At 39.2% G+C, this 25,134-nt stretch overlaps 1 protein-coding gene across 1 annotated transcript; it reads right to left on the bottom strand.

Moving 5' to 3' along the window:
- Window positions 1-211: 211 nt before the first annotated feature.
- itgb3b (integrin beta 3b) lies at window positions 212-24,151 on the bottom strand. The gene is made up of 15 exons (XM_042507450.1): window positions 23,919-24,151; window positions 22,973-23,058; window positions 21,334-21,538; window positions 20,434-20,686; window positions 17,884-18,046; window positions 17,584-17,745; window positions 17,322-17,417; window positions 16,191-16,280; window positions 15,529-15,663; window positions 12,359-12,803; window positions 8,305-8,527; window positions 8,115-8,215; window positions 6,375-6,494; window positions 3,098-3,264; window positions 212-1,216 (listed from the first exon to the last, which is right to left on the bottom strand). The coding sequence occupies exons 1-15, from the start codon at window positions 24,070-24,072 to the stop codon at window positions 1,148-1,150; spliced, it is 2,469 nt and encodes an 822-aa protein (XP_042363384.1). The 5' UTR covers window positions 24,073-24,151; the 3' UTR covers window positions 212-1,147.
- Window positions 24,152-25,134: the final 983 nt, after the last annotated feature.

The following is a 25,134-nucleotide window of genomic DNA, read 5'->3' on the forward strand; positions in this document are numbered from 1 at the left end:
TTTAGGTGAATTTACACTGAACAAAACATACTTATTATATTATATTATATATTGGTCAATATATTCCCCTAAATCCTACACCCTCTACCTTTAAAACAGAAACACATTATTCACTGTTGTGCCTTCAGAATCAGTCAAAATAATGTAACATTTGCTTATTATATTATACAAATGCCTTGAGATATGACATACTTAATCATCCGTTACGGAATAAAGCTCCTTGTTTATTTTTATGTTTTATCATAGACTTTGTGTTTCACCTCCAGAAACTGGACTATGGTGGTAAAGTTACCCTCAAAAGAAAGACATATTTGTATTTTCTGTGGAAAAACTATACACATGGGAGAAAATACTTATCTCTGAGTGCACACAAGAGACGGTTTCAGTTCTTGGTAAATTATCAGTTTACTCTAAACCACATCATATCTCCAGCATGACACTTGACTGAATTAAAGACAGTTTATCTTGCTGCAGTTCTTCCGACAACCATTAACAGGAAATCCAAACAATGTGATCAGGAAATAAAGTTTGTCTTGCAGAACATTATTTGCCCTTTTGTACTTCCACTGACTTCAAGGAATCGTTCACCCGTATCCCTTTTTGTTTATCTTCCTGTTTAGCCTCAGTGGTATCCACTCATCTGGATCGTTTTGGTTTTATGTTCCTCTGGACCAGATATTCTGAATAATCTACAGATTTTGCTGCCAATAGTTTTCTTTTGATACTACACTTTTTTTCCGTCCACAGCAATGTCTGTGGGTTATCCAGAATATTGGCGACTGAATAGAGACGTTTAAGTTTAAAAGGCACAATCTTTCTGGACTTTGTGATATATGAGAAAAATAATAACAATAATAATAAAATAAAAGCTATATACATGGCTGGATACTGTGGATAGGCGTAAACCTGCACAACACAAGAGTTTTTTGTCGACCACACAAAATCAAAACAATATTTATCAGTGTAATAAAAGGGGGTGTTTATGACAAATCCCTGAAAAAATGTGTCCTCAGAATCATTTCTACATATTTACAAACACAAATAATTATTAATTATTGTCTTGTGACAGTAGAGGCCTGCACATGATTTGGCGCCTTCCCAAAAACGTTGGTAAAAGTCTGTTACTCTTCATCCTTGTTCAGTAGCATCAGTCTTTTCCTCTGTATGTGATGTTTGTGAAAGTAGATGTAGCTCCTTTGTATAGAGGATTGTGTCCCTGTTGGTCAAATACACACAAAGACACATTAGGTAAGGTTTAGTTTCATTAACACAGAACAGAGATGCTTTCCCTCTTTTGGTTTAGTTTCTAGGAAAATCCAAAAACATGCACAATAGTAAATAAAAGTTGAAAACTGTAATAGCAACTCAATTTCATTCTCCATACATAATACCCATCCTATACACATATCACAACTATAATGTGTGGCTAACCGTGTGTTTTTATCTCCGTTACTAAGTGAGCATCTTAAAACTACTGTGATTCTTTGCGGTTTCAGGCCTTTGGGGTCTGGGTGTGTTTTTGAGGCCACAAAGAGGCCTGTTACCAGTAAAGGCTAATTAGCGTTAGCTAATTTAAACCCAGCCCTTCCGTTAGATGCCTTTTGTTCTGCTAGGAGTAACAGCATGCTACAAAAATAATAAAAAACATCTTCAGAGAGCAAGCGTGAGAGGCTGCGTGTGTGGCCTTTGGTGTGTGTGTGACGGTGCCATGTTTTAAAAAAGAGAAAAATGTAAGTGTGTCCTTTAAAAAGAAAAAAAAACAATCTAAATCGCAGTTTTAAACATTTTGTGCAGCCCCTGAACAGCACTTAACTTTCAATATTTGCGTTTAATTCAATACTCCGCTACAAATGTCTGTCAGGTTAGGAATGACAACTAGAAAGCTACTGCTTACTTGGCATCTATTAGCTGCCCATTAATGTCGTGGGAGAGACTTTCTGTCATCGATACTCGTGCTTTTAGCTACAGTTAGCAATTCCTAAGGACAATTGAGCCGTTTGATGGGCCAGCTCCAATCCCATGTTGCTTTGCAGAACTGGCACAGAAGATTAATTATCAGAGCTTGGATAGCAAAACATGGAATTTACAAATCTAGATCAATCTGATCCCGATTATTTCTTTTTTAACATTTGGGCCCTGGAGACCACACAGACGTCCATTAATGTCTACCTCCTTTATCATTCTATCCCAAACTTACAGGAGAGTTTGTTTAGGAAAGTGTGAAACAAACCAAGGCCTGTACAGTAAAATCAAACACCAGCCAGCGGAGAGGGGCACGTGACTGTGGAAGCCTATGAATGCAAAAGCCTTAAGTAACGGGTGGGACATGATAAGTCTCGACTTTTTCCCACTCCGTTTGGGCATGCACTGTTCATAAGGCTTTTCTCTCCCTTTATTGCTGTTTGTTGTTTTTTGTTTGCTTGATTTTTCGCTTTTATTTGATGCTCCATGTTCAAATAAATTTCAAACCAACCAACCAAGTAAGCCGAGCTGGCAGCCAACGCTGAGATGAAGTTGGCTGCAGAGGCTTAGTGGGCAAGTCAACTACCAGACTGCTTAAGCACATGGGAATTCAAGGCCAAGTCCAAAGTCAGGCCATCAAAGCCCTCTTCAGCGCTGCTCAACAGGGAAGCCACTGGCTCTGCATTAACCCTTTGAAACCTGAGGAAGATGGCTCAAAATCTTTCAAAAACATGGGAAAAGAGCACAGAGCAACGGAAGAAGAAATGACCCAAAAGATAGCAAGAAATAAGTTAAAACTACAATAAAATTGCCTGAAAATGTATTTAAAAAATAAAGTTAAAAAAGGAAATGACCTGGAAAAAGTGCTTAAAAAATTTAAATAGTTTAAAAAAAAAATAAAAAAAAGAGGAAATGATCAGGAGAAAGTGCTTAAAATTGTAATAATTTAAAATTATTATTATATAATAAGATTCCTGTGGGGCCCTCAGTCATATGCTGACTCCTGAAATTCATTAAAACTTTGACAACCGCTGATCAAAATGACTGTTGACACCACCTTGATTCCTATCTTGTGTTGAACAAACAGCACATTGGAACATTTACACACACGTTGCCTCACGCTAAATTCACTGACCGTGTCCCACTTGGCACGAGCACGTTCTTCCTCAAATTTTGCAAACTCCCGTCTGTCATGGATGGTGACCAGCAGTTTCCAGATAAGCAGGGTCGCCAAGCCGAGGAATAAGATGGCTCCTGCCACAGACATAAGCACCACTAAAATGTCTGGACCCTTGGGGCAGTCTGGATGGAAGGAAGGGGAGATAAAGGAGTGAGTAAAGTGGACACACACAGGAGGATAAGCCAGAGGAAGTCTGATTTCATAATGCTGTTTCCTCCCTGTCTCCACATGGTTTTGATGTTTTCTGCAGCTCATTCCTCCATTAAATGCTATCAGTGTGCTTCTGAACTCCTGAAAATAGTCATACGGACCCCTGTCATGCTGGTTCCTTCTAGCATGAAAGACAGGTGCTTTCTTAAGGTCATCAGATCTGATTCAAGAGAAGGAGGGCAGCATATCAGTGTTGAGCAAAAGGCGATAGGACTTTTAAATACCAAAGACCAGAGAGGAGGATGGGCTGAAGTGGAAAGTAGTAACCTCACACTGCCAGGCCACAAATCTCCCCTCCCTCATTGTGGTCTGGCAAAACTCAATAGGAATTTGATTTGCAAAGGAAATAGATGACTGACAGTACTCTTTCTTTTCACGAAAGCCTTCCTACACCAGACTGCTGGGATGAGACATTACTTGTTTCACCCTTCCTGGTCATTTTTCCCATCATTAGCCGTTCCGGAAAACTTTTTCCTAAATTAACCACCAAATGAGTACCGAGTAATAGGATGTTCAGAGCTGACTCATTTGTCATTTTATGTCTACAACATCTAGTTCAAATAGTTGTTTCAAGAAAAAAAAAAAACAGGCCACATCATCATCTCCTAGTAGTTCAAAGATTGGGTTAGCCCCTAGATTCCAGGCATAATTAATTCTCAGTGGATGTTTTCTAAACTGAAATCTTGTTTCAAAATTTAGATGGGGATATTTTCAACATAATTCAACATACACTTATTTTTTATGTTGCTAAAACACTTCCCCCATCACAGCAGTACATTGCTTAGCTTCTGTGGCAGTATTCCTGTCTGCTTCTCCAAACTGGCCAAATGGCAAACAGTTGTCTACTGCATGTCATACACTGACTATGGTTAAGCACCTCACACAAACCACAAAAATCCAAACTATAAATTGGCTTTGTGAGGCTAGGAGAATAAAGGTCAAGGTTATAAACGGTCATTTAAAGGCCTAGAAATCATGTTTTCTTAGTCAACACTTCACCGTGAGTGAGTTTTCAGGTTTTTCTGTTTTGTCTGTGCTCTTCTTACTGGTTTGAGGGGGCGGGACTCAGTTGTCACACATTTTTGTACACCTATCAGAGTAAGTATCTCTATTTGTGTTAAAGATCACAGGAAGCACGAACTGAAGTCTGGCAACAATTTACTTTCTTCATTGTAAGTAAAAAAAGTCTCACCTTTACACCTGTAGCCACCTGTGATGAGAGCCAGCTGGTCCATATGTGTGTTTGTTTGTTAGCCTGAATATTTGTCTATATATCTGTCTGTCTGTCTGTGATCTCTACAGAACACACATGTGTGCATGGTGTTGTTGGGTACCGAAATGGGGTAACCGGGGTGAACTTTCACAGCCTACATCAAAGCTTTACTCCCTTTCCTCTCTCGTCATTGCTGTCCACTATTTCCTGCTCTTCAACTGACCCTTTTGATCCCTACAGCCGCCACCATTATGGTCTATATACAATTCATGTTAAGTCAGTGCTAAGTACTTTTTTCTGCAACATTATTTATTTACTTCTATATTTAAAAAAAAGGTTTAGTCAACTTCGCAGCATGTTTGTTTCCAAACCCTCCTCACCTATTTATTTTTTTCCTTTGTAACGCAGCTTTGTATTTCCTTTTTAAAATGTTCTCTATCCCTTTCTTTTGCTTACTAAGTCTCCTCTCTCTCCCTCTCATGCTTTCCTTTGGAGGATATGTAGAGTCAGCGTGTTCCAAGAGGAGCTGGGCAGCTGTTTATGACCCTCTTTGACACGGCGGGGTGCCCCGTGTTCAAGGCAAACTTTGGTGTGCTTCTCTGCTACCCAGTTGTGTCTAAATTAAACACACACATTCATTAAAGGCAGAGCCAGGGACAGACTTTCTCTGCGGGCACTGGTGGTTATTATAGGCTGTTTTACCACCCCACACTCTTTCAATTTGGCCACTTAACAAGCACATGAAGGGCATGCAGCGGGGATGTGACAACTTGTACTTGAGAGAAGAAAAACCAAATGATTTGCAAAAGCGAGGACGTTTGCTAGAATGGGGATGCTTTCGTGGTTGTTGATTTTATCCTTGTTATCTGTTCAGTTCTTGCACTTACTGTCTATCTGACATAGTTGCTTCCCTTATCTCCTCCACACATAATCTTGAACACCAGTCTCCCAGTCCTGTGGTTGTTTGACCCATCCACCACCCCAAACATCTCCTTATGCAAATTTTTGCTATTCATATTGCTTTAGTCTTTACTTTCATCAGCACATTCATCACATGATCACAGCCCCCTGGATTTTGTAGGTTATATACACATTATTGGCTCATTCTGCTTTACCTTGTTTATCAAAGCACTTCATCAACTCTGTTTTTAAAGGTGCTATATAAATTAAGTTATTATTATTATTACATGGGTTATATACGAATTATGGTGCATTACTCTTCGTGGGTATGCCCTTCAAACACAGCATGAGGACTGCCTCATCATTATATTACCTTCAACATCTCAAACTTGTCAGTAAACACCTGCCTAAGTAGACACTGAGCAGCATTAGCAATTATTTAGAATGGTGTTTATAGCCCAATGAATTTTGAATCCAATATTCGCTCCCCTTTTCGCTCTTAGTTTTGTTCTCATCAACTCCTAAGGGAAATATCCGTCTCTTTAGTGGCTAAAACCTCCACCATTTTCACTGATAGTTGCTATCTTTATGTGTTTCCAGTTGTTTTGGAGTGTACAAGTGTGTGTGTTTAGAAGAGCTTTTTTTGCTGCAAATTAATTGCCTGAAAATGAAGTTCATGACAGAGGTAATAGGCTTTAAAACCAAAACAATGAGCTGATGGACACTAAATTCTCTGTTCAGCAGAAGAGAAGTGCAGAGTTTGATGCTATTTCTCTGTGGATTTGTCACTAGGAGTGATCCCTTTCACAATACACATAATTATTTGATCCATTCATCAAAATAGAAAATATTGTTTAGCACGGCTGTACATATTTGTTTCTTGCGTGCATGTAGGGTGTTTTCTCTTACCTGGCTCTTCAGCGACATACAAGATAGACTTGCCACTGGCGTCTTCATAGTACTGGAAACGCTCCAAGCAATCATCCTCATCTTTGTAAGTGCAGTTCACAGCATTTGTGTCATGGAGCACTGTATGAAAAATTAAGAGAAATTGGTTGTTCGGTTATTTAAGACATGTATCTCTTCACTTGTTTTTGGTCAAACAGATGCCTAAAAATCTTCAGAATGCGATGAAACACAGAATTTGTGGTCTTGTTTGTGAGATCTGAACTGAGTTTTGTTAATTCTATAAAAGCTTGTCTTGAAGTCCAGGAGGAAGATTTCATAAAGTTTATTAACTCAAACATTTCCATTCACATGATGATTTAAGAGGAATTTTTGGTTGATAACAACTCACTTCCTAATAATGCACCTCATAAAGGGTTTAGAAGTAGTAACTAATATTAATAAATCATTCACTAGTGGTTCATAGATCTGTTAAAAGCCACTTATAAGAACAACTTCTAAGTTGCCAGATTGTAAAAAAACTTCTGGCTAGTGTTTGTCCTCCAGCATGATGACGATTATTTTGGCTTATTCGCAAGCCTTGAAGCAAGAGACGGTGATTTTTGAAATAAGAAATCACATATTCTTCCTCTTACAAATGAGAAGTGAAACAGTAAAACACACTTTAATACATCAGCAGTTATGATTTCAAAGTCTCACATAGTTGGCATGAACAGTATCTTATAGGGGTTGGCAGTGGTGGAGCAGTAAACTAGTCGTGGATGAAATGGCAGCTGCAGCAATATGGGAACACACAGTCATGTGACAGCAGTCAAGCCTGCATCCCTCCCACGTCGATGTCCAAGTCTTTCTCAACGCTCACCTCAAACAAGGCAATGTGTTGATGTGTTGACCAACACAATGGATTTATTGTTCATGTGCCGCCACAGAACTACTGTTGTAATTTTGGTGATTCCAGTTCCCGTTTTTATCACAGTAGCTAAAAAAAGGATGTAGATGTTCTATTAGGAATTGTGAAATGTGATATGCTGTTGTTGTTCACCGTTATGGTGTTTATATGTAATGTTAAATATCTTGTGCTGTCATTTATGTGCTCGGGTGTGTTGTCAGGGTAACCCAGGTGAAACCTGTGTTACGTAATCTAAACTACTCTCCGCAACTGTCCACCAACAACGTTAGATGTAGATATTTGGCTTAATTTAGGCTGTGATGTCAGGTGACCAAAATTCCATTTCAGGAGTCTAATGTCCGGTCAGTTTGCTAAGAGATGCTGTTGTTATTTGTCAGTTTTAGGTTGTCTTGTTAAATAACAAAAATCTGAAGTCCTGAAATCAACACATCAACACAAAATGTCATCATAGAGTGTGTTTATATGGACATGAATAATCCATTTATGGATGGGTTGTTGGAGTATCCCATTTATGTGTTTGAGCATGTAAACACAATATTCTTTCCATAAGAAACTCAAATATGCTGGCTAAAGTACTCTAAAAGAAACTGAGATGTGTACACAAAATGTGAATAACCTACTTTCTCTGTGCTCATCTACGATGATACTATGATACTATGATACTCTATGCTAATGTCCACAAAACATGGATTTTTAACGAATTGTGTGTCCAATGTCTTTCTGACGTCCGGTGCCAGCTGAGTCTCTGCATCTATCTTACATAATGACGAGTCAACGACTATTATAAAAGTTTGCAACTTATGCCATTATTTTTGGTCAGCTGGGTGTCTCACCTATTTCAGGCACAAGCACAATCTCATCCTTGCAGATCCGAGAGCAGGTGTTGTCCTCAAACAGCTTCCCCCTCTTGAAGTGTTTGCACTCCACACACTCCCTTTAGGAAGAGAAACAGCCATCAGGACATCAGCTCTTTTCTAACAGCATGCTAGACACCGACTCCCATATCTCTATGTGCAGACTCACTTCTTCATGGTGCAGGCGTCAGGGCAGGTTGGGCATTTGTCACACGTGGCCCCGTAAGCACCGGGCTGGGTGCACTCACAGGCCCCGCACACACACTGGCCCCTCCCGCTGCACAGCAGACCCAGGTTGGACATACAGGTGTCAGTACGTCTGGAGCAGTTACAGTTCTCACCCTGCCAGTCTGGTGCACACTGGCAGAAGCCACAGTTACAGATGCCATGACCTGGAAGAGAAATAAAGGAGGGCGAGAAAAAAGCCATTAATTAGCTCTGAGATAAAGCTACTTTGACAAAGCTTTCATAACATAGTTTACTGGTATAACTTCCAGCAGATGTAAGGGTGGTATGTGGAGTAAAACTGTGAAAATGGAAGTAAACAAACAATAAAGGAGAAGAGGACAATGTGACTGACTGAAATTCTGTGTGACAAAGAGGGTGTGGTGAGAGTTGGGAAAGAGGAAAGAAAAGAGCTTTTGGCATGATTATAGTTTAATTTATTGTGTATTGTTTCAAACAACCAAAATTTCAATTTCTTTGGCTCCATTATGCCATAAAATGGAAAAGATTTGCACCATTTACCCCAAATTCAGGACCCCTTTGGAAATGTTGGAAACTCCAGTAGAATTTAAAACAAAGTTCTGTGGCTTTGAACAATGTTTGCTGGTCAGAGTGAGTTTGTAATGACCGGCTGCGGCTTGTTAAGAGCTTATGAGTGATTTTACCACAAGCCTGTGTCATAATTTTCTGTATTTTCCTGTTGGCATGATGTGTTTTAACTTCTTTTAAGAAACTGCATCATTCCTCTTTATTTCTAGGAATATCAATCGCCTTTGCTTTGGGTCTGCAAGTAATGATTATTGTTGATGAATTTGTCGATTTTTTTCTCAATTAATCAATAAGTTGTTTGATCTGTAATGTCAGAAAACTGATCACTGTTTCTCAAACCCTAAGAGGATGTCCTCAAATGTCTTGTTTTGTCAATAACCCAAAGATTTTCAGATTACTGTCATAGAAGAGTAAAAAAAGGAAAATATTCACATTTAAAAATCTGGAATCAGAGAACTTAGTAAAAAAAAAACAACAACAAAACTCAACCCAATTATTCCATTATTCAACTAATTTAATAGTTGACAACTAATCAATGAATTGCTGCAGCTCTACTTTTAACCCCTTTTGTTCAAACTCCATGCTGGCCTATCTAAAATCAAGCTAGCGTTACACACTACCAGGTTTTCATCCAGTGGTGCAAGTTCAATTTTTCAAAATGACAGATGAGTGTTATGTCTTGCTATCACATTTTGTTGCCCTTTATGTCTGTAGCTCCTGAATTTTGATCCCAAACACTGGAAAGCAGAAGTCATGTTTCTGTAACTGTTACAGAGCTAAAACCCATTTCATTGTGTGTCTGTGGTGTCTGGAATACTTTTATTTTTGGCTGTATGATTCAGTGTGTGTGTGTGTGTGTGTGTGTGTGTGTGTGTGTGTGTGTGTATGTGTGTGACTTTGCGTCTATTGGTTTGTTGTTTTTCCATGTATCTATGTGTGATGTGTGCATGTAAGAGTGACAATGCAGAAAACATTGTGGGTTATTGCTGCAAAACAATACGCAGATAAACAATGAGACAGGAAGCTGCTGGGAACTGGATAAAGTATGATCCATGAACAAACTGTCATTACCACTTGACCACAAGACCGCTGGCTTTTAATTAGACCATTCTGTGGGGGGAAGAGCATGGACTATAGTCCTTGCTGTGAGTAAGGTATTTCAAGACAACAGCGGACTGTGCTGTACACACACAGTTCTCTCACACATGGCCCTTTTCTTACCAAACATGGGTTTATTTTTAGACTTATTACACCACACCAGCAAATGAGTAAGCAGAAAGGTATTTTCATGTTAATCTATGGTCTTTGGGGAATACAGCAAAAACATGTCTGTGTGAGAGCAGCAGAGGGGGGTTCAGTGATACATGATGTCTGATGTGATGATGCTTGAGGCAGTCTGTGCCAAAACATGTGCAATTAACAATGCTCAATTAAAATATCCTACAGTTTCAATACCAGATCACATATTACAATACTAATACGTAACTAAGAGGGATTGCCTACATGAAGTGGAATAGTTGTGATAGACCTGTAAATGTTTCTCCATGATCCTTGTTCTTTTTGTCCCTTTCTTCCTTTTCTTTGTGTCTGTGTTAATCTTGCCATCTTGACAGGAATAGTTAGAAATGTAGGGAAATACACTTACGCATTCTGGGTTGTTTAATAAGTTAGAAAACTGATACCACCACTCTAATGTCTAAGAGTTAACGATACCAAGAGCAGCCAGTATTCTTTTCGTAGCATAAAGACCAGAAACAGGGTGAAACAGATACAGTTTTCAAAATGGACAAATGAGATTTTATGTTTTAATTAGTGAGATTTAGAGATGCTAGTAGGTGAGTTTTTTTTTTTTTACCTTTCTACTAGAGCTGGGCAATATATCAATATCTTATCAATATCATGATATAAAACTAGATAGTGTCTTGGATTTGGATACAGTAATAGCAGCTTTCACTACTATTGATCCATCTTGGATGTTGAGGTTGGTGAGGATCTTGGACCTTTCTGAGCCGGAAATCCGACTTCAGGTGGGAGATTCATTTAAAAACTGTGACTGGGAACTCGGACATTCTGACCTCCCAGTGCAAATCGAACAAACCATTGGACTAGTGCTGCCATAGTACAGGCAGAAAATGTGACAAGATGAGTGCAGACAGGAGTGCAAATGCCAGAGAGGAACTGGTGCCTAAAAAAAACAGCACATCAGCCGTCTGGCAATATTTTCGATGCAGATGACATGGCACAGGCACAGGAACTGTGCAAGACTGATTAAAGAACTAAGTGCTCTTTAATACCTGCTTAGTTAATGCAAGTCATTATTGCAATATTCAACTTCATTATTCCCTATTTCCTCATTATTGGTGGAATTTATCATAAAATACATAATAAACATATAACCTCTAACTGTGAGAAATGAAAGCAAATGAACTACTATAAAACAGAGACTTACATCCACGGTTATGTATGGTCTAACGCCTCCTTTACACAGCTAATCCCACATTTAAAAGCTGCCCATAAGATCTCAATTACAAACATCCTCAGGGTAACATCATGTGTTTTGACTTGATGACATACTGTCTTTTAAAACACCAGGAGGAGGATCTTGAGGCTCTGAATTTAAGCTCTTAACAATTACCAAACAAACTCATTCCAACTGTTTAAAAAATCACAACCGCGATGGAGAAACTTTGAGAAAAGTGAGAGTCCCCTCTGACCAGAGAGAGCTACCGTCATACTTAAAAAAGCTTTATTTGTGCACGAATCCTGTCGAACTCCGTGATATGAAAGCTCGGCTGGGCTGACAAAAACATACAACCTGAGCTTACACTCACACACGGTGCACACACTACACCGTATGTTTATTGGGAGTGGAGCCCATGTCCTGGGCAGAGGAGAGAGTTGTTATTGCATGTAATTCTTCCCAGATGAGGTGGGTGGCAAGTCAGTGTGGTGAAGGGTGACTGCCAACCCCGACTGCAAAGGTACACACTCTCTCTCTGAAACTCCACCACAGACACACACAAAGTTCTCGACAGTCAGGGGTCTATTTTTACATCCTTTATATTATGACCCTCATGCATTGTGTGTGATGCTTAAGTAATTTAAAAGGAGTAGTTTAATGTTTTAGCAAATGCACTTATTTGCTTTCTTGCTTTCAAGAGTTAGATGAGATCAATATCACCCTCATGTCAGCCTGTTTTAAATGTATATAATACAATAAGAGGGTTAGCCTAGCTTAGCGTGCCATTAAAAATCCTGAAAACAGCTTTGTTTGGGATTTTCAAGAAGTCACTGCACAAGGTCAAAAGTTAGTGTGGCATACATAGCCTATCCTAACCCCCCCCCCCCTACTCCCACACATATTCTAATAATAACTCTAATAATTCTAATACTCATTCAGCTTCAGACATTCAGGCACTTAATTACAAAACAAGTTCATCATCTCTTACCTGAGCACAGTTCCCCCTTGTAGCGCAGACAGTTGAAGTCGTCACACTCACACAGCTTTCCCCAGACTTTTCCGAAGTCACTGCTGTGGCACACGCACTGGCCACACACACAGTCTCCACGGCCGCTGCAGATGGCAGACTGAGGTCCTCCAGAGCCTGAGGGTCCACTGCAGCGGTCCTGCTCTGTGGGGTTATAGTCACCCTCTGCACACTCGCAGTGCGGCCCTAAGCGACCCGGGTGGCACTGGCAGATGCCGCACTCGTAGGTACCGTTGCCGTGGTTGCATTTGGGGCTGTTGGGCTGGGCTTTGTTCTGGCACTTGCAGTCACACTCAAAGGTGACGGTGATGGAGAGGGCGTCCTTGAAGCCCACAGGCTTAATGATGAAGGTTTTCTTCTTCTGTTTGGGGCAACCGCGAGCTCTGGCCTCCACACTGAAAGAGACCTGGGTAAGAGGAGAAAGTTGAAATTATAACTTGTGGAAAGAAGTATTTGGTTCAAACTTATTTACAGCCCTGGCTGCTTGTCTTTTTCATGTGAAAGATTCTGTATACACACATTTTACAACAGATCAACGCTTCTGTATAACCCTGGTGTTGATTACGTAACATGTAAAAGCACTTTAATTGTTCAGTTAAAGCTCATTTAATAGCCGTTCATGTTGTCAGCATTGTCTAACAGCACAAAGCCCTGACACAGGGAATGCCTCCATATGTATTTAGTCAAAGTAATTGTTCATTCAGCGCTGCATCCAAATCTGGTAAATGTCCAAAAGTGGGCAGTTACTACATGTGGAGAGACAGCCATATATGGCAAAAATAACAGGGGCTGAGGCAGGGAGAAAGAAATGTTTGGAGGCCAAAAAATGTCACCTGGAGTGAGGAGAGAACGAGGAAAGGAGCCAGAGAAGCTGTGATAAAGCAAAAATGCAAAATAAAAGAGGAAAAGAGAACTCTATAAGCAGACAATTTGCTCTAAATGGAGTTGGCATAAGACAAATGGAAAGAAAAGAAAACATCAACTAAGGAGGACAAGCTCAGAAACAGTGCTGATACACTTTTTTTCCCATTATCTTTAACACCATGAGGAAATGGGGGAAATCCAACTTTAAAGACACGTATCAGCCAGAAGGGAAACGGAAAGAGACCAAAAATAGGGTGAAAAATAGTACATGGAACTAATATGTTATTTCTGCAATCAAGATATGATGATCAGCAGCCCCTGATAGATAGGAAATGTTGGCTAAGGGTGAAAAAGTTGATAAAAATGTTTTCTTGCAAACCTAACTTTGACCATTAGGGATGTCATGGTTCTCTAAATCCAAGCTTTGATTAGACTTTTGATTTTAAGGTTATGAATCCATTTAAATGTATTTATTTAACTTTTTTACAGTCATTGTTAAACTATCACATCTTGATTTGTAAAGATCAGTATATCAGTCTGCCCTGACAACTACCACAGCCATTTTTCAAAATATTTCTGTGATAGTGTGATATAACACTATAACACTTTAGTACCAGAATAAGGCTATATGGACAAATTTATATGATTTATTTAAAATGTAATACCAACAACTCACTTCACCGGTCAATTGGAAACAAAAAGAAGAGCCACTAAGTAGCAGAATGGTATCACACAAAGACAGCTTTAGTTTCCTCCACTAGATCTTTGCTTCACTAACAGAGCCTAAAAACTGTATTTTCTCTGTCAACAACGTGCTCGTTGTTTACATAACTCAAAGAGAAAGTAACATGTTGCAATGCTGGCGTACGGAAGCCCTAAGCGGACGTGTTTTTTTTTTTTTTTTTACAAGCCGTTTTCTCGATATAACGAGATATTATCTCGTTATAACAAGATATTATCTCGTTATCTCGAGAAAACGAACTTTGTTTTCCCGAGATATTAAGTCGTTATCTCGAGAAAACGAACTTTAGTTTTTTGGTTTGTTTTTTTAAACTTTATTGAATGAACGTCAGAAGAAGAAGTGGCGGGTGGATGATGTGACAGCAGGTGCCGTGCGGTGTTCAGCACGGACAATTGCGTGCAGGTTCTCGCCCCTGCACGTACCAAAAAGCACCGGAGCAACAGTATAATAATCTAGTTATGATTACTGATGAATTTGGGTGATGTGTTCCTGTAATAATCATCTTACCTTGTGCATTTGTCCGCGCTGAACACCGCACGGCACCTGCTGTCACATCATCCACCCGCCACTTCTTCTTCTGACGTTCATTCAATAAAGTTAAAAAAAAAACCTAATATCTCAGGAAAACAAAGTTTGTTTTCTCGAGATAACGAGATAATATCTTGTTATAACGAGATAATATCTCGTTATATTGAGAAAACGGCTTGTAAAAAAAAAAAAAAAACACGTCCGCTTAGGGCTTCCATACTGGCGACTTCATAAAGCCAGAACATTTTCCAGTTCTGTTGTTTCTCCTTCGTCTCTAACTTTGGCAGTGGCCATTGTGTCTCTAAAAGTGCTGTTTTTTGTTCTTTTGATGCACACTGGGGTGGTGGGTGTGGGGTGCTGGGGGATGGCCAATCCTGCTTTTGGTAACAGAAATCGAAAGCTCATTTCAATCAGTTTTCAAGTTCGAGTCAAGATTGTGGCACCTATAGTGACCATACTGTGTATATACAGCAGCCTTTTAGCCTATTGTGCCAAAAAAAAACAGACGATATATATTTTTTATTTTTACAAACACTGCATCTTTACACTTGTGCAGCAATCTGCCTTATCTATACTTTCTACAGGATGTTGACATAACTTTTAGAAAAAAAGAGAATAAGTGGATTTATCTCATCAAAGGTTAATTTCCTTACCATGGAAAAGTAAAACTTAAGAGATGAATGTGAGATGTGTCTTGTTGAGGAGAATGCTTTTTGTCATTTACCTCTGATAAAGTAAAGTGTAAGAGCACATAAAGGAATAACAACAACACAGGGGAGTTTTAACACTAGTAAATATGGATACAGCTGTCTTACAGCCAATTTAAACAACATCACAACACTGGTTTGGGGTCCTTGTTATAATTGGGATATACTGTATGTTATTTACAATTCATGAAAGTAAAATAACCACAGTGATGCAATAACCTGTGTTGAAGAAGACATTACCTCATTTCAAAGGCTCATGGGCCCAAACAGAAGGAGGGGTATGGACTGACCGTGTCTCCTATCTTGAGTCCAGAGCAGGACTTGAGGCCGGGGATGACCTCTCCGTTCAGACAGGTGGCATTGAAAGACAGGGACAGCTCCTCCGGGACGCCTTGAAGTTCCAGCTCCACCTTGGAGCGGATTTTCTGGCAACAGCAATGAAGGAAAACAGCAGGAAACACATGCATATGTCAGGTTGTATAGGCGTGTGCCATGAGGCCAAAACTGCATGCTAATGTCATGCTTTAAAAGTGGTTATGCTGAGCCAAATCTAATACTCAGATCAGGAAAACCAAAATCCGACATTGCTGGTTGTTATGGGAAAAGAATAATGTACTTTTACAAGACAATCAAAATAATATCTTTATCCCAATCTGTGTGTATGACGCTTAATTTTACACTAAAGTTTTCAATTAATCCACCTGCTCTCTGCATAAAAAAACCCAGAATAAAACATAAACAATGAAACACAGCCAGGAGTCTTCCTCATTTGGTCAGCTTCACACTTCGGCCATTGTGGAATTACTAAGACTTTGGCTCGACTGCGTGTATGACTCAGACACTGTGGGTGTGTGTCAGCAAACACATGTCATCCCCTGAAACACTGTCTAGTCTAAAGTGTGTGTGTGTGTGTGTGTGTGTGTGTGTGTGTGTGTGTGTGTGTTACACTCACAGCGTAGGCGTTCAGTATGAGCTGAATAACATTGCCTGAGTCGTTGGACAACGTTCCTACTGTGGTGCCAGGAATCAGCTCACTGTAGTTCTACGTGACAGAAAGACAGACAGACTGGAAGACTGTTCTTGTGTGTTACAGTTAGTGAAACTATTAATAATAGTAGTATTTATAATAGTTAATCGCTATTAATGGCATATTTCAATTCCATTACTTTACATTTCAAAACAGTTACAAAGTCCACACTAACAAGGAGGAGCAATTTTTACCAGATTGTCTTGATTGGGAATCAAATGACTGTATAAAACTGTATGGGACTAACATAAAGGGGAGACTCATGGGTACCCACAAAACCCATTTTAATTTAGATATCTTGAGGTGAGAGGTCAAAAGACCCCTGTGAAATGGCCATGTTGTTTTCCATAGCCAAAATGTAGCCTGTTGTCTGTTGATATAGTGCATCGGTAAGCATTACGTGCATTTATATGTGTAGTCACAAAGCATTATGAAAGAGTTACGATTCACATAATGCATAATAGATGTGATCTTTATAGAAAGTGTTACCAAACTTTTTCTTTGTTATCCAGTTACAAAGGTGGACAGTTAAAGGCAGAACAAGTACAAAAAGGGAAAAAGATGGCAGTTACTTTGGCTGTTACGAGATAACACTCTGGTTGCAGTGGGTTTATGGTATGAGATATCAGTTTCACCACAAATAATCATATAAAAAAGACCCTAATAAAGCAGAAGCGTGTCATACTCTAACTCATGCCTACCCAATGTTCTCAAATTCTTGACCTATTTTTTCTTTTTAAACAATGAGTTCAAATTTAATATGCATTTCCCCAAATTCTCTGTAATTCCTGTGAATAGTTAACAGTTAAAATGTAAAAATGTTCCCAGTTTAGGAAAATCTGAGTTTGTATCTTGCTGTGTCTGAACAGTGTATAACAGTGCTTCATACTGAGGTTCCATTCTTCCAATGCAGGATCCAAGAATCTCTGTTTAAAACCAGTGAGGTTTGGAGGACTTCAGCTCCAGTGTGTTCAAGATGAGATGATTACCGAGTTTCAGTTTCAGTTTAAAAACGTTTTGAACAAAGTCAAATGCTTGAACTGCAGAGCTGCTGACCTGGTACAGAGGAACCACCGGGTTGGTGACAGCAAAGATGAGATTGATGTTATTCTCCGACATCTTCTCTGTGATCAGAGCGAGAGATGGGTAATCCTGTGAGGCCAAACCGGACGGTGTGGTTAGCACACGCACACATAAACACTGAAATGTTCCTTTTCATGCTTTACCTGTTTAAACAAAGACTTTTATTGTCTCTACTACTCATACTGTTTCTGTCTACTGTCTGTGCACCAAACACGCACTTACAGGAGACACTAACCATGATGGTAGACATGCTGTACATGTTGTCAGAGTTGAGGTGGCACTGGCCATCGTTGGGCTGCACGATCCCAGCCAGGCGACCATCCAGAGCCACGTGAGTCTTAGCATCCGAGGTGAAGATCAGAAGGTGAGATGCACCGGGGCGCCAACCGATCTGCTCCTAATTTCCAACAACAAGCATTGACCGATTAACTTCTGTTTTAATTTCATCATCTAGTTCTTCTTTTGAAAATCATAAAATGTCTGATAAAAAAAGACTATAACAGATATGTGTGAGACAGCAAATGTCTCTCTCTACCTTGCACACAGCAGCCTGGATGATGGCATCAAAGCCTCCCTCTGGGGCATCTCGGTTCCTGGACACCATCTGCTTCTTCACTTCCTCTGTGAAGCGGCCCACCTCCTCCGTCAGGGACAGAACGTGTTTGTAACCGAACTGGGGCAGGCAGGTGGTGTTGATGCTGTCAGAGAAACAGAGATCAAATGATCAGAGTTCAGTAGAGCTGCTGTCAGCTTGTTCATTCATCTTAACTTCTGTATGCCATTGTAAAATATATGTTACCTCTACAAATTATCAGAAGTTGTACAATTATTGATTTGATACTTTATTAAAGGGGGGATAACCTGCTGTTAAATTAAAAATAACCAGGCTTATTGGTTTTGTATGTATTGTACACTTATTATTTATACATAAAGATTTTACATGTAGTTTAAAAATACTACATAAATACATTCTTTAAATTTTGTTGTGTGACATATTAGCTACAATTTTTAGACCTAGCTGCATTCATGCATTCATTTTTAAAGGTAAGCTTATATATTTTTGAACTAGGTACATTATCCACCCTGTTTTTGTGTACGAGTGTAATTGGTCCAGTATTAAGAGACTGCTGCAGCTGTAGCACCGAAATAAGCTGCAATGTAATTTCTATGGGCAGTTGTGCACTGTCAGTTTACATCCACTTAAAGTGGTCCTTTTTGCCACTGACAGGCTAAGATCCTTATGATAAGTGTCTGACAACATTATGGAAAGGATCTAAAAAAGAAATGAAACATTTTTTTCTTACCTTCTGCTGATTGGGTCTGTTAATGTGTGTAACCAAGTCTCGAGCAAGGAAAAAATCTTTCCGACTTTCCACATTGTCGAAATCAGCTAAATATTCAGCCATGACAGTGGAAATCATTGTACTGCAACACAACAAACTCTTCCAAGTTATCCTCTCTGCAACGCTGACTCCACACTTGTTCTTCCTGCAACAAGTCGCCTCTTGCGAGATTTCAGAGGGAGACTTCTTGAGCGGTACTTGGTCAACATAACTATCAAACCAGCAAAAGGTGAGAAAAAGCAATTCATTTCTCTGAAGGGTCTTTTTCGAAATGTTGTCAGAAACTTAAAATAACAATCTGAGCCTGTCAGTGGAAAAAACAAGCACTTTTAAAGGATGTAAAGTGACGGTGCACAGCTGCCCATGTGGCCTATTTTGCTCAGTGGCTTCAGCACTCTCTCACTCAATTCTGGACCAGTTTTAAAAGCTGTTTTTCTTAAACAGAAATCTGTGGGAAAATAGGGTCCATGTTGAAAAATACAGAAGTTTTCCTTTAAGCTAAATGCCAAGTGACATCTTGACATAACAGCTTTTCAATTCTACTATCATGTTAAAAAAGAAGACTAAGGCTGTGAGGCTGTACTTAGTCACAGCGATGCTTTGGACTTAATGCTAACATCAGCATTACTGACATGCTCATAATGACTCACATGCTGATGTTAAATATAACATTAGAATTCACCACTTTCATTTTGCAAGTTAGCATGCTACAATTAGCTTATTAGCACTAATCGCAAAGTACAGCTGAGTCTCATGAGAGTTTTACATTTACTTAAAACCGCAAATGTCAACCTCATGATGGCAGCAGTGGAAAAGTGGATCACCAAAGTCATCAGGAGTCATCTTCTAGGGGCAATGAATGTTTGTAAAAAAAAAAAAGTAATTCAATAGTTCAATAGTCAGATTATAATAACCTGTTAATATTCATAACTTACAGTTCACTAATCCCCACAGATTTCGTTTCTATGTGTGTGAGGGTGTGTGCATTCAAATTCATTCGAATGAACAGCATATCATTTCAAATATGTTCAAACTTGATTAATGGAAAAAGTGACCGGCCATATCCCTACAGACTGTTTGGAACAGTTTACTTTTGGTTGGTCTGACTCTTCTGCGCTGCTTGTGGCCCCCGTCCCTGTATTACATATTACTGAACTGAAATTCTCCACTTGTCTTATCTTTTATCCAAACATTCCTAGAGGCTGGAACTCTGCAGACTGTGCATACAGCGGGAAAGTAAATGACCCCAAGAGACCTTAAACCACCAACCTCAGAGGGGCCTTTGGGCGAGGCTACAGCAGTTTGCATTGGGACGCTATTACTCTTCGGGCAGATTACCTGCAGCTGATTCAGAGCAGCTGACCAAGCACTAGGGAGCAACTGTAAGCCTTTAACAAGTGCTGTGACTCTTAGCCTGCTTGTATTTTTACTGTGCAACACTGTGTTTAAAGTTGCTCTCACAAAAATGACATCATCTGCATAATGAAGCTACTTCCCACATGCAGACATAAACATCCACTGAAATCAACACCAGTGGGTACCTATTAGGAATGCAAAACATTGTTAGGATATAGCCACTAAAAAAAAAACTTTCCATTACAAAGAAACCTGGATTCAGTTTATGTGCTTATGTACAGACAAAGACATCTGTTTAAAAGGCCTGTTGTATTGTGCAAGATGGTTGAATAAAACACCCATGAGGGTGCAAATACTTTCTGATGCCAATCTCATTTGTGTTTTACCTGTAGCAGGGGTTTGTCACAGCCTCTTTGGGGGAGATGAACATGTAAGGCGAGAGCGGCTTGTCCACAAAAGCCCCAAAGCCCATGCGGAGGTTGCTGGTAGTGCGATTCATGGCCTCGGCTAGGCCCCTGCCCAGCGTCCTCAGGCGGAAGAGGTCATCGTTCATGGAGTAGGAGAGATCCATGAGGTAGTAAAGGTCCACAGGGTAGTCGTCTACCTGACGCACCTTCACTGTGAAGCGCTTAGCATCATCTTTAAGGTGAGATAAAGAAATACCTTTTTAAAGGTATGCTATGCAGGATTGTCAGGTACTTTTTGTAGAAATGCTTGGCAATGGAAACTAAAGTAAAAGAACTTTAATTTTGCATTTTGCCTCACTATATATGCATTGTTTTTTTTACATTGTCTCCTGCTGCTTATGGTCTGGCACCTGGTCACTACCTTTTTATTAAGTGCTGACCTCATCTGAGCATGCCCATAAGCGTTCCCAGTAAAGAAACTAAGAGTACAGAGTCTCTGCAGAAAAATACAATCGGTTGACTCTTCTTTTATGTGACTATGCTGGGGATAAATACGACTTGTAATAAACTGCACCAGTTGTGTCAGTATTTGTAAATGGATGTTTGTAAATAGTTTTGCTGTAATAAAATGCTGACCCCATGACTTCCAATTCAAAAAGAAAATTCTCCTTTTTTTGGATTCTTTGGTCACCGTGGATGAGTGCACAAAAAACAAAGTTTTCTTTGAGAATTCAACTTTACATGGTGTCATTTGTTTACTTCTATTGTAACAATTGTATGTAATTCCCCTCTTAAAACAAAATCTCTCTACTGTGGTATGTCAGAAACTTTATCCCCATCAGTGGTGCAAAAAATGCAAACTCTGACGGTAAACCCCACCTGGCCTGAGGGTGATGTGTAATTTCTGAGGCTTTATCTGGGTGACGTCTTGCGTGGCCCCCGATGCCTTGTTGCTGAGGGGCCGGTCCTCGATCACCTGCAGTCTGCTGGTCGGAGACTCCATAGCTGATGGGGTACAGCCCGCTGCTACCAGGTTGCTCTTCAGATCACAACGGGAGGAACTGGCCACTCCCTGGCCGAAGTCCTTATGGAAGAGGCATTTTTCAAATTTAATACAGAAAAGCAGATTCAGCCTCCTTGCTGGTTCGGAAATACTTTAATGTGATAAAAATGTACTCAAACATTTTTTTATTTAAATAATTCCCATCTGTTATACAGCTGTGTTGAGAGAGATGGACATACTGGATTCATTTGAATGGGGAAGTCCAGAAATGGCTCAACATTATGTTTCTATCAAAAACATCTTCGAGAGTGAAGACACACTCCAACATATCTCCTACAAACTCTGGACTTACTGTATAAAGGCAAAGTCTCACAGTTCAACCACTACCTCTTGACATTAAGTCTCAGCAACAGTCACAGTGAAGTCATTCTGAGAAAATTTTACAGCTGAGTGAAATGTTGACTGTGTCAACTCCCAGTTTTACAATGTTAAATCATTGCGCTCATTATTTGAAACCAGAAAATATGACTTAATCCACATTTGGTTATAAAGTTTTGACCTGTCTTAAGTGCCAGGAATCAAAAACCTACACATTTTCAAATAACTAATGTGGGCAGTACATGTAAGTGAAGTGTGGTTAACTTCCCTCCATCTTACTCCCTGCTCATCTCTAAGCTCAAATCTGCTTTCTCTAAGGCTGTTGCTCAAACTACAGATTGTACTTATACATTTTCTTATGCCCACCACTACGGACACAAAGATTATAGAAACATATTGAGACTCGCCCCGTCTCTCTTATTCTCTCAAAGTCAGACTTAAACTATAAAACTAAGCAGTGCTGATCAAATATAAACCAAGACTTTGTTACTGTATTGCTTATTTCTCACTTGAAAAGTTTTCAGTCATATTTTAGTGCACTGTTTAGCTGTTACCTGAGAATTTGTAAACAAGAATGTTGAGCCACAATAATGCTTGTATTGTAAAAACTGAGATTAAATGGTATAATGAAGAAGTGCTGATTAGATTTAACCAAGATTCTCTAACTGTGTTGCCTATTTCTTGCCAATGTTTTTTTCAGAAACACATTTTAGTTTGCTGTTTAACTTTAATTCGAGATTGTGTATTTCCAGTCGGCCAAGCTTGCATTATGTCACCTACAAGAGGGAGAGTTTATTTGTCTGCCGTGGCGCAGTGCATTCTGGTAGTTGTAGGTTTTCCACCTCTTGCTTGCAAAAGCAAATGTCACAGCTCTTTATTCTCTTTATTCTTTGGTCATGTAGCACTAATTTCAAAAGTGTTTTCATTTTTCTACTCCATAAACAACCTAGTTTTATTAAAAGACCATCTTTCCAGCAGTGAAATATTTCTTTAACTTTATAATTTTCACCTAAACGATGTTCTCGGTTTAAAAAAACAACATATTTTCAACCAGATTACACAGCTGATGAGGAGATCTGTACCACCCTGCACCAGCAGCTCATTGCCTGAATGAAGTGAAGTGGAAAAGGAACCAACCTCCTGGAAGCACCACGCACAGCTGGGGTGAACAGCCAGACACTGCTTGCATGTGCTGGCCCCTCTCGAGGTGCAGACGTTTGAACCTGTAACCAAAAATTAGGTTAGTTTTTCCAAATGTACAGCAATTATTCAATGATAATGTTCACCTTGTTTATTCAAAATAAACCGATAATAATTCTATGAGATGTGGCATCAGAATTTTGGTTCATTTTTTGGCAAAAAAGATTAAGACTAAAAAGAACACGTTATATATAAAGTGTTTCTTTTAGGCATAGGCAGTATATCAATTTTATATGGTATCATTATATGAGGCTGGATATCATCTTAGATTTCGGATATCGTAATATCATAAATGTAAAGTGATGTCATTTTCTTCTTACTGGACTATTATTACTGTTCAGTTATTATCACTTAGTCACTAAATACACATTACTTATGATAATTTATTAAAAATACCACTGAGTAAATATTTTTTGAAAACACCAATGGTCAACCCTACAATATTTTCACATTATTAATGTATTTGGGCAAAATTATTGTGATATTGGATGTTTTTCCATATCATCCAGCCTTTGTTTGTTAAAGAAAATTTGATAATTAAACCTGTATTTCTTAACAGTTTGACCCATCTGAGACATTTCAGATGGATATATGATTAAAAGTTTTCATTCAATACATATGATGCGTCCTTGTGCATTCCCTCACTGACATAACTCTAATTTTTTCCTTAAATGCAGGGGAAAATTTCAGAAAAACAGCACATAAAACTTTAACTGTAGGCATATTGTACTGTCCAATGTAGAAGCATGCTGAGGACATCATTTTAAAGTCTAACTAGTTGAAAACTTGTCCCATGTGTCTCCCCCCTGCGAAATCTGGCACTGAAAAAAGTTCTACCGCAAAAACATGAAAACAACAACAACAACAGAAAATGCGATCTTACCGCAAACTCCTGTTATTCCCGTAAAGATGAAAACAGCCATCCATAGTATCCCTATTGCCGGGAGAGCACCCATCCTGGTGCGGGCTCTCTGAGAGGACGGAGCCTGCTGCCAACCAGCTCTGCTGGAGTAGAAAAGAGCAAGAAAAAAAATCATCTACAATCGACACAACTCCAAATAGAGTCAAATGTCTTAACACCACCCCCTCCTCTCCGCTCCGCATCCACAGCTCTCATTATCATACTATTAACTGTAGTGGGCGGGAAAAGCGCAGCATCCAAAAGCTGAGTGAGTTTTATTTTGGTGGAGGGCAGATCTGAGCATCAAACACGTGACATACTGTGGGCTATAGCTGGCATGTTGTTGTGCGCTCTGGTATCTGATGAAAAGCAGCCGAATATTTACTACATATCGCATAATGTACAAATATTGTTAAATATACGCATTTTAATTAAAAGGAAAAACACATTAGGTTTTGGAAAAACGGAGTCAAAGTGTAATTTCACACAACAAAAAGTGGGGGAAATGTAGGTTTTATTGGCTGGAACAATGAATTAAGATGTGTAGGCTTCATTGTGCCTTGCAAATAAACAACAGGCTTAATATAAAGTTCACATTAACTTTAATTGTTTATTTCGCGTTTGCACTGGTAAACGCTGCCCACTATTGGATGTAAGCTGTAAAGACAAGTGTCACTCCTTGGCTGTGGGGTAAAGTCAGATAATTTGACACTCTTTTTGGTAAATTGCCAAGAAAACCAAGTAAAATTCTGAAGACAACCATGTATTACTTTAAGAATGTGCTATGCTATATTTCTAGAAAGAAAATATTTTGCCAAGTAAAATATTTTAAGAAACTTTGGACCTTCAAACACATCAAGAACCCCTACCTTACTTTGATGACATGTTCAGAGAAAATGGATACAATATTTATTTTTAAGTGGTCAAATCCATATATATTAATTAGAATACATATTATTAATTACAAAAATATCCTCCAACCTTCCTGCAATGCTTTCCCTGTTCTTTTGCTACTTGTTTCTTTGGTGCCATATTGTCTACAATGGGCATGCACATGTGGACTCATTACATCAGAATGCTCTTTATTGTCATTATACAGTGTATAACGAGATTGGAGATCTCGAGATTACATCCTCTTGTGATGATGAGAGCAGTACACAATAGTATAACTCATGACTTTATAAAACCCCTTTCCATC

The sequence above is a fragment of the Plectropomus leopardus genome, chromosome 19, assembly GCF_008729295.1.
Source record: "Plectropomus leopardus isolate mb chromosome 19, YSFRI_Pleo_2.0, whole genome shotgun sequence".
In the NCBI taxonomy this organism is placed as follows: Eukaryota; Metazoa; Chordata; class Actinopteri; order Perciformes; family Serranidae; genus Plectropomus; species Plectropomus leopardus.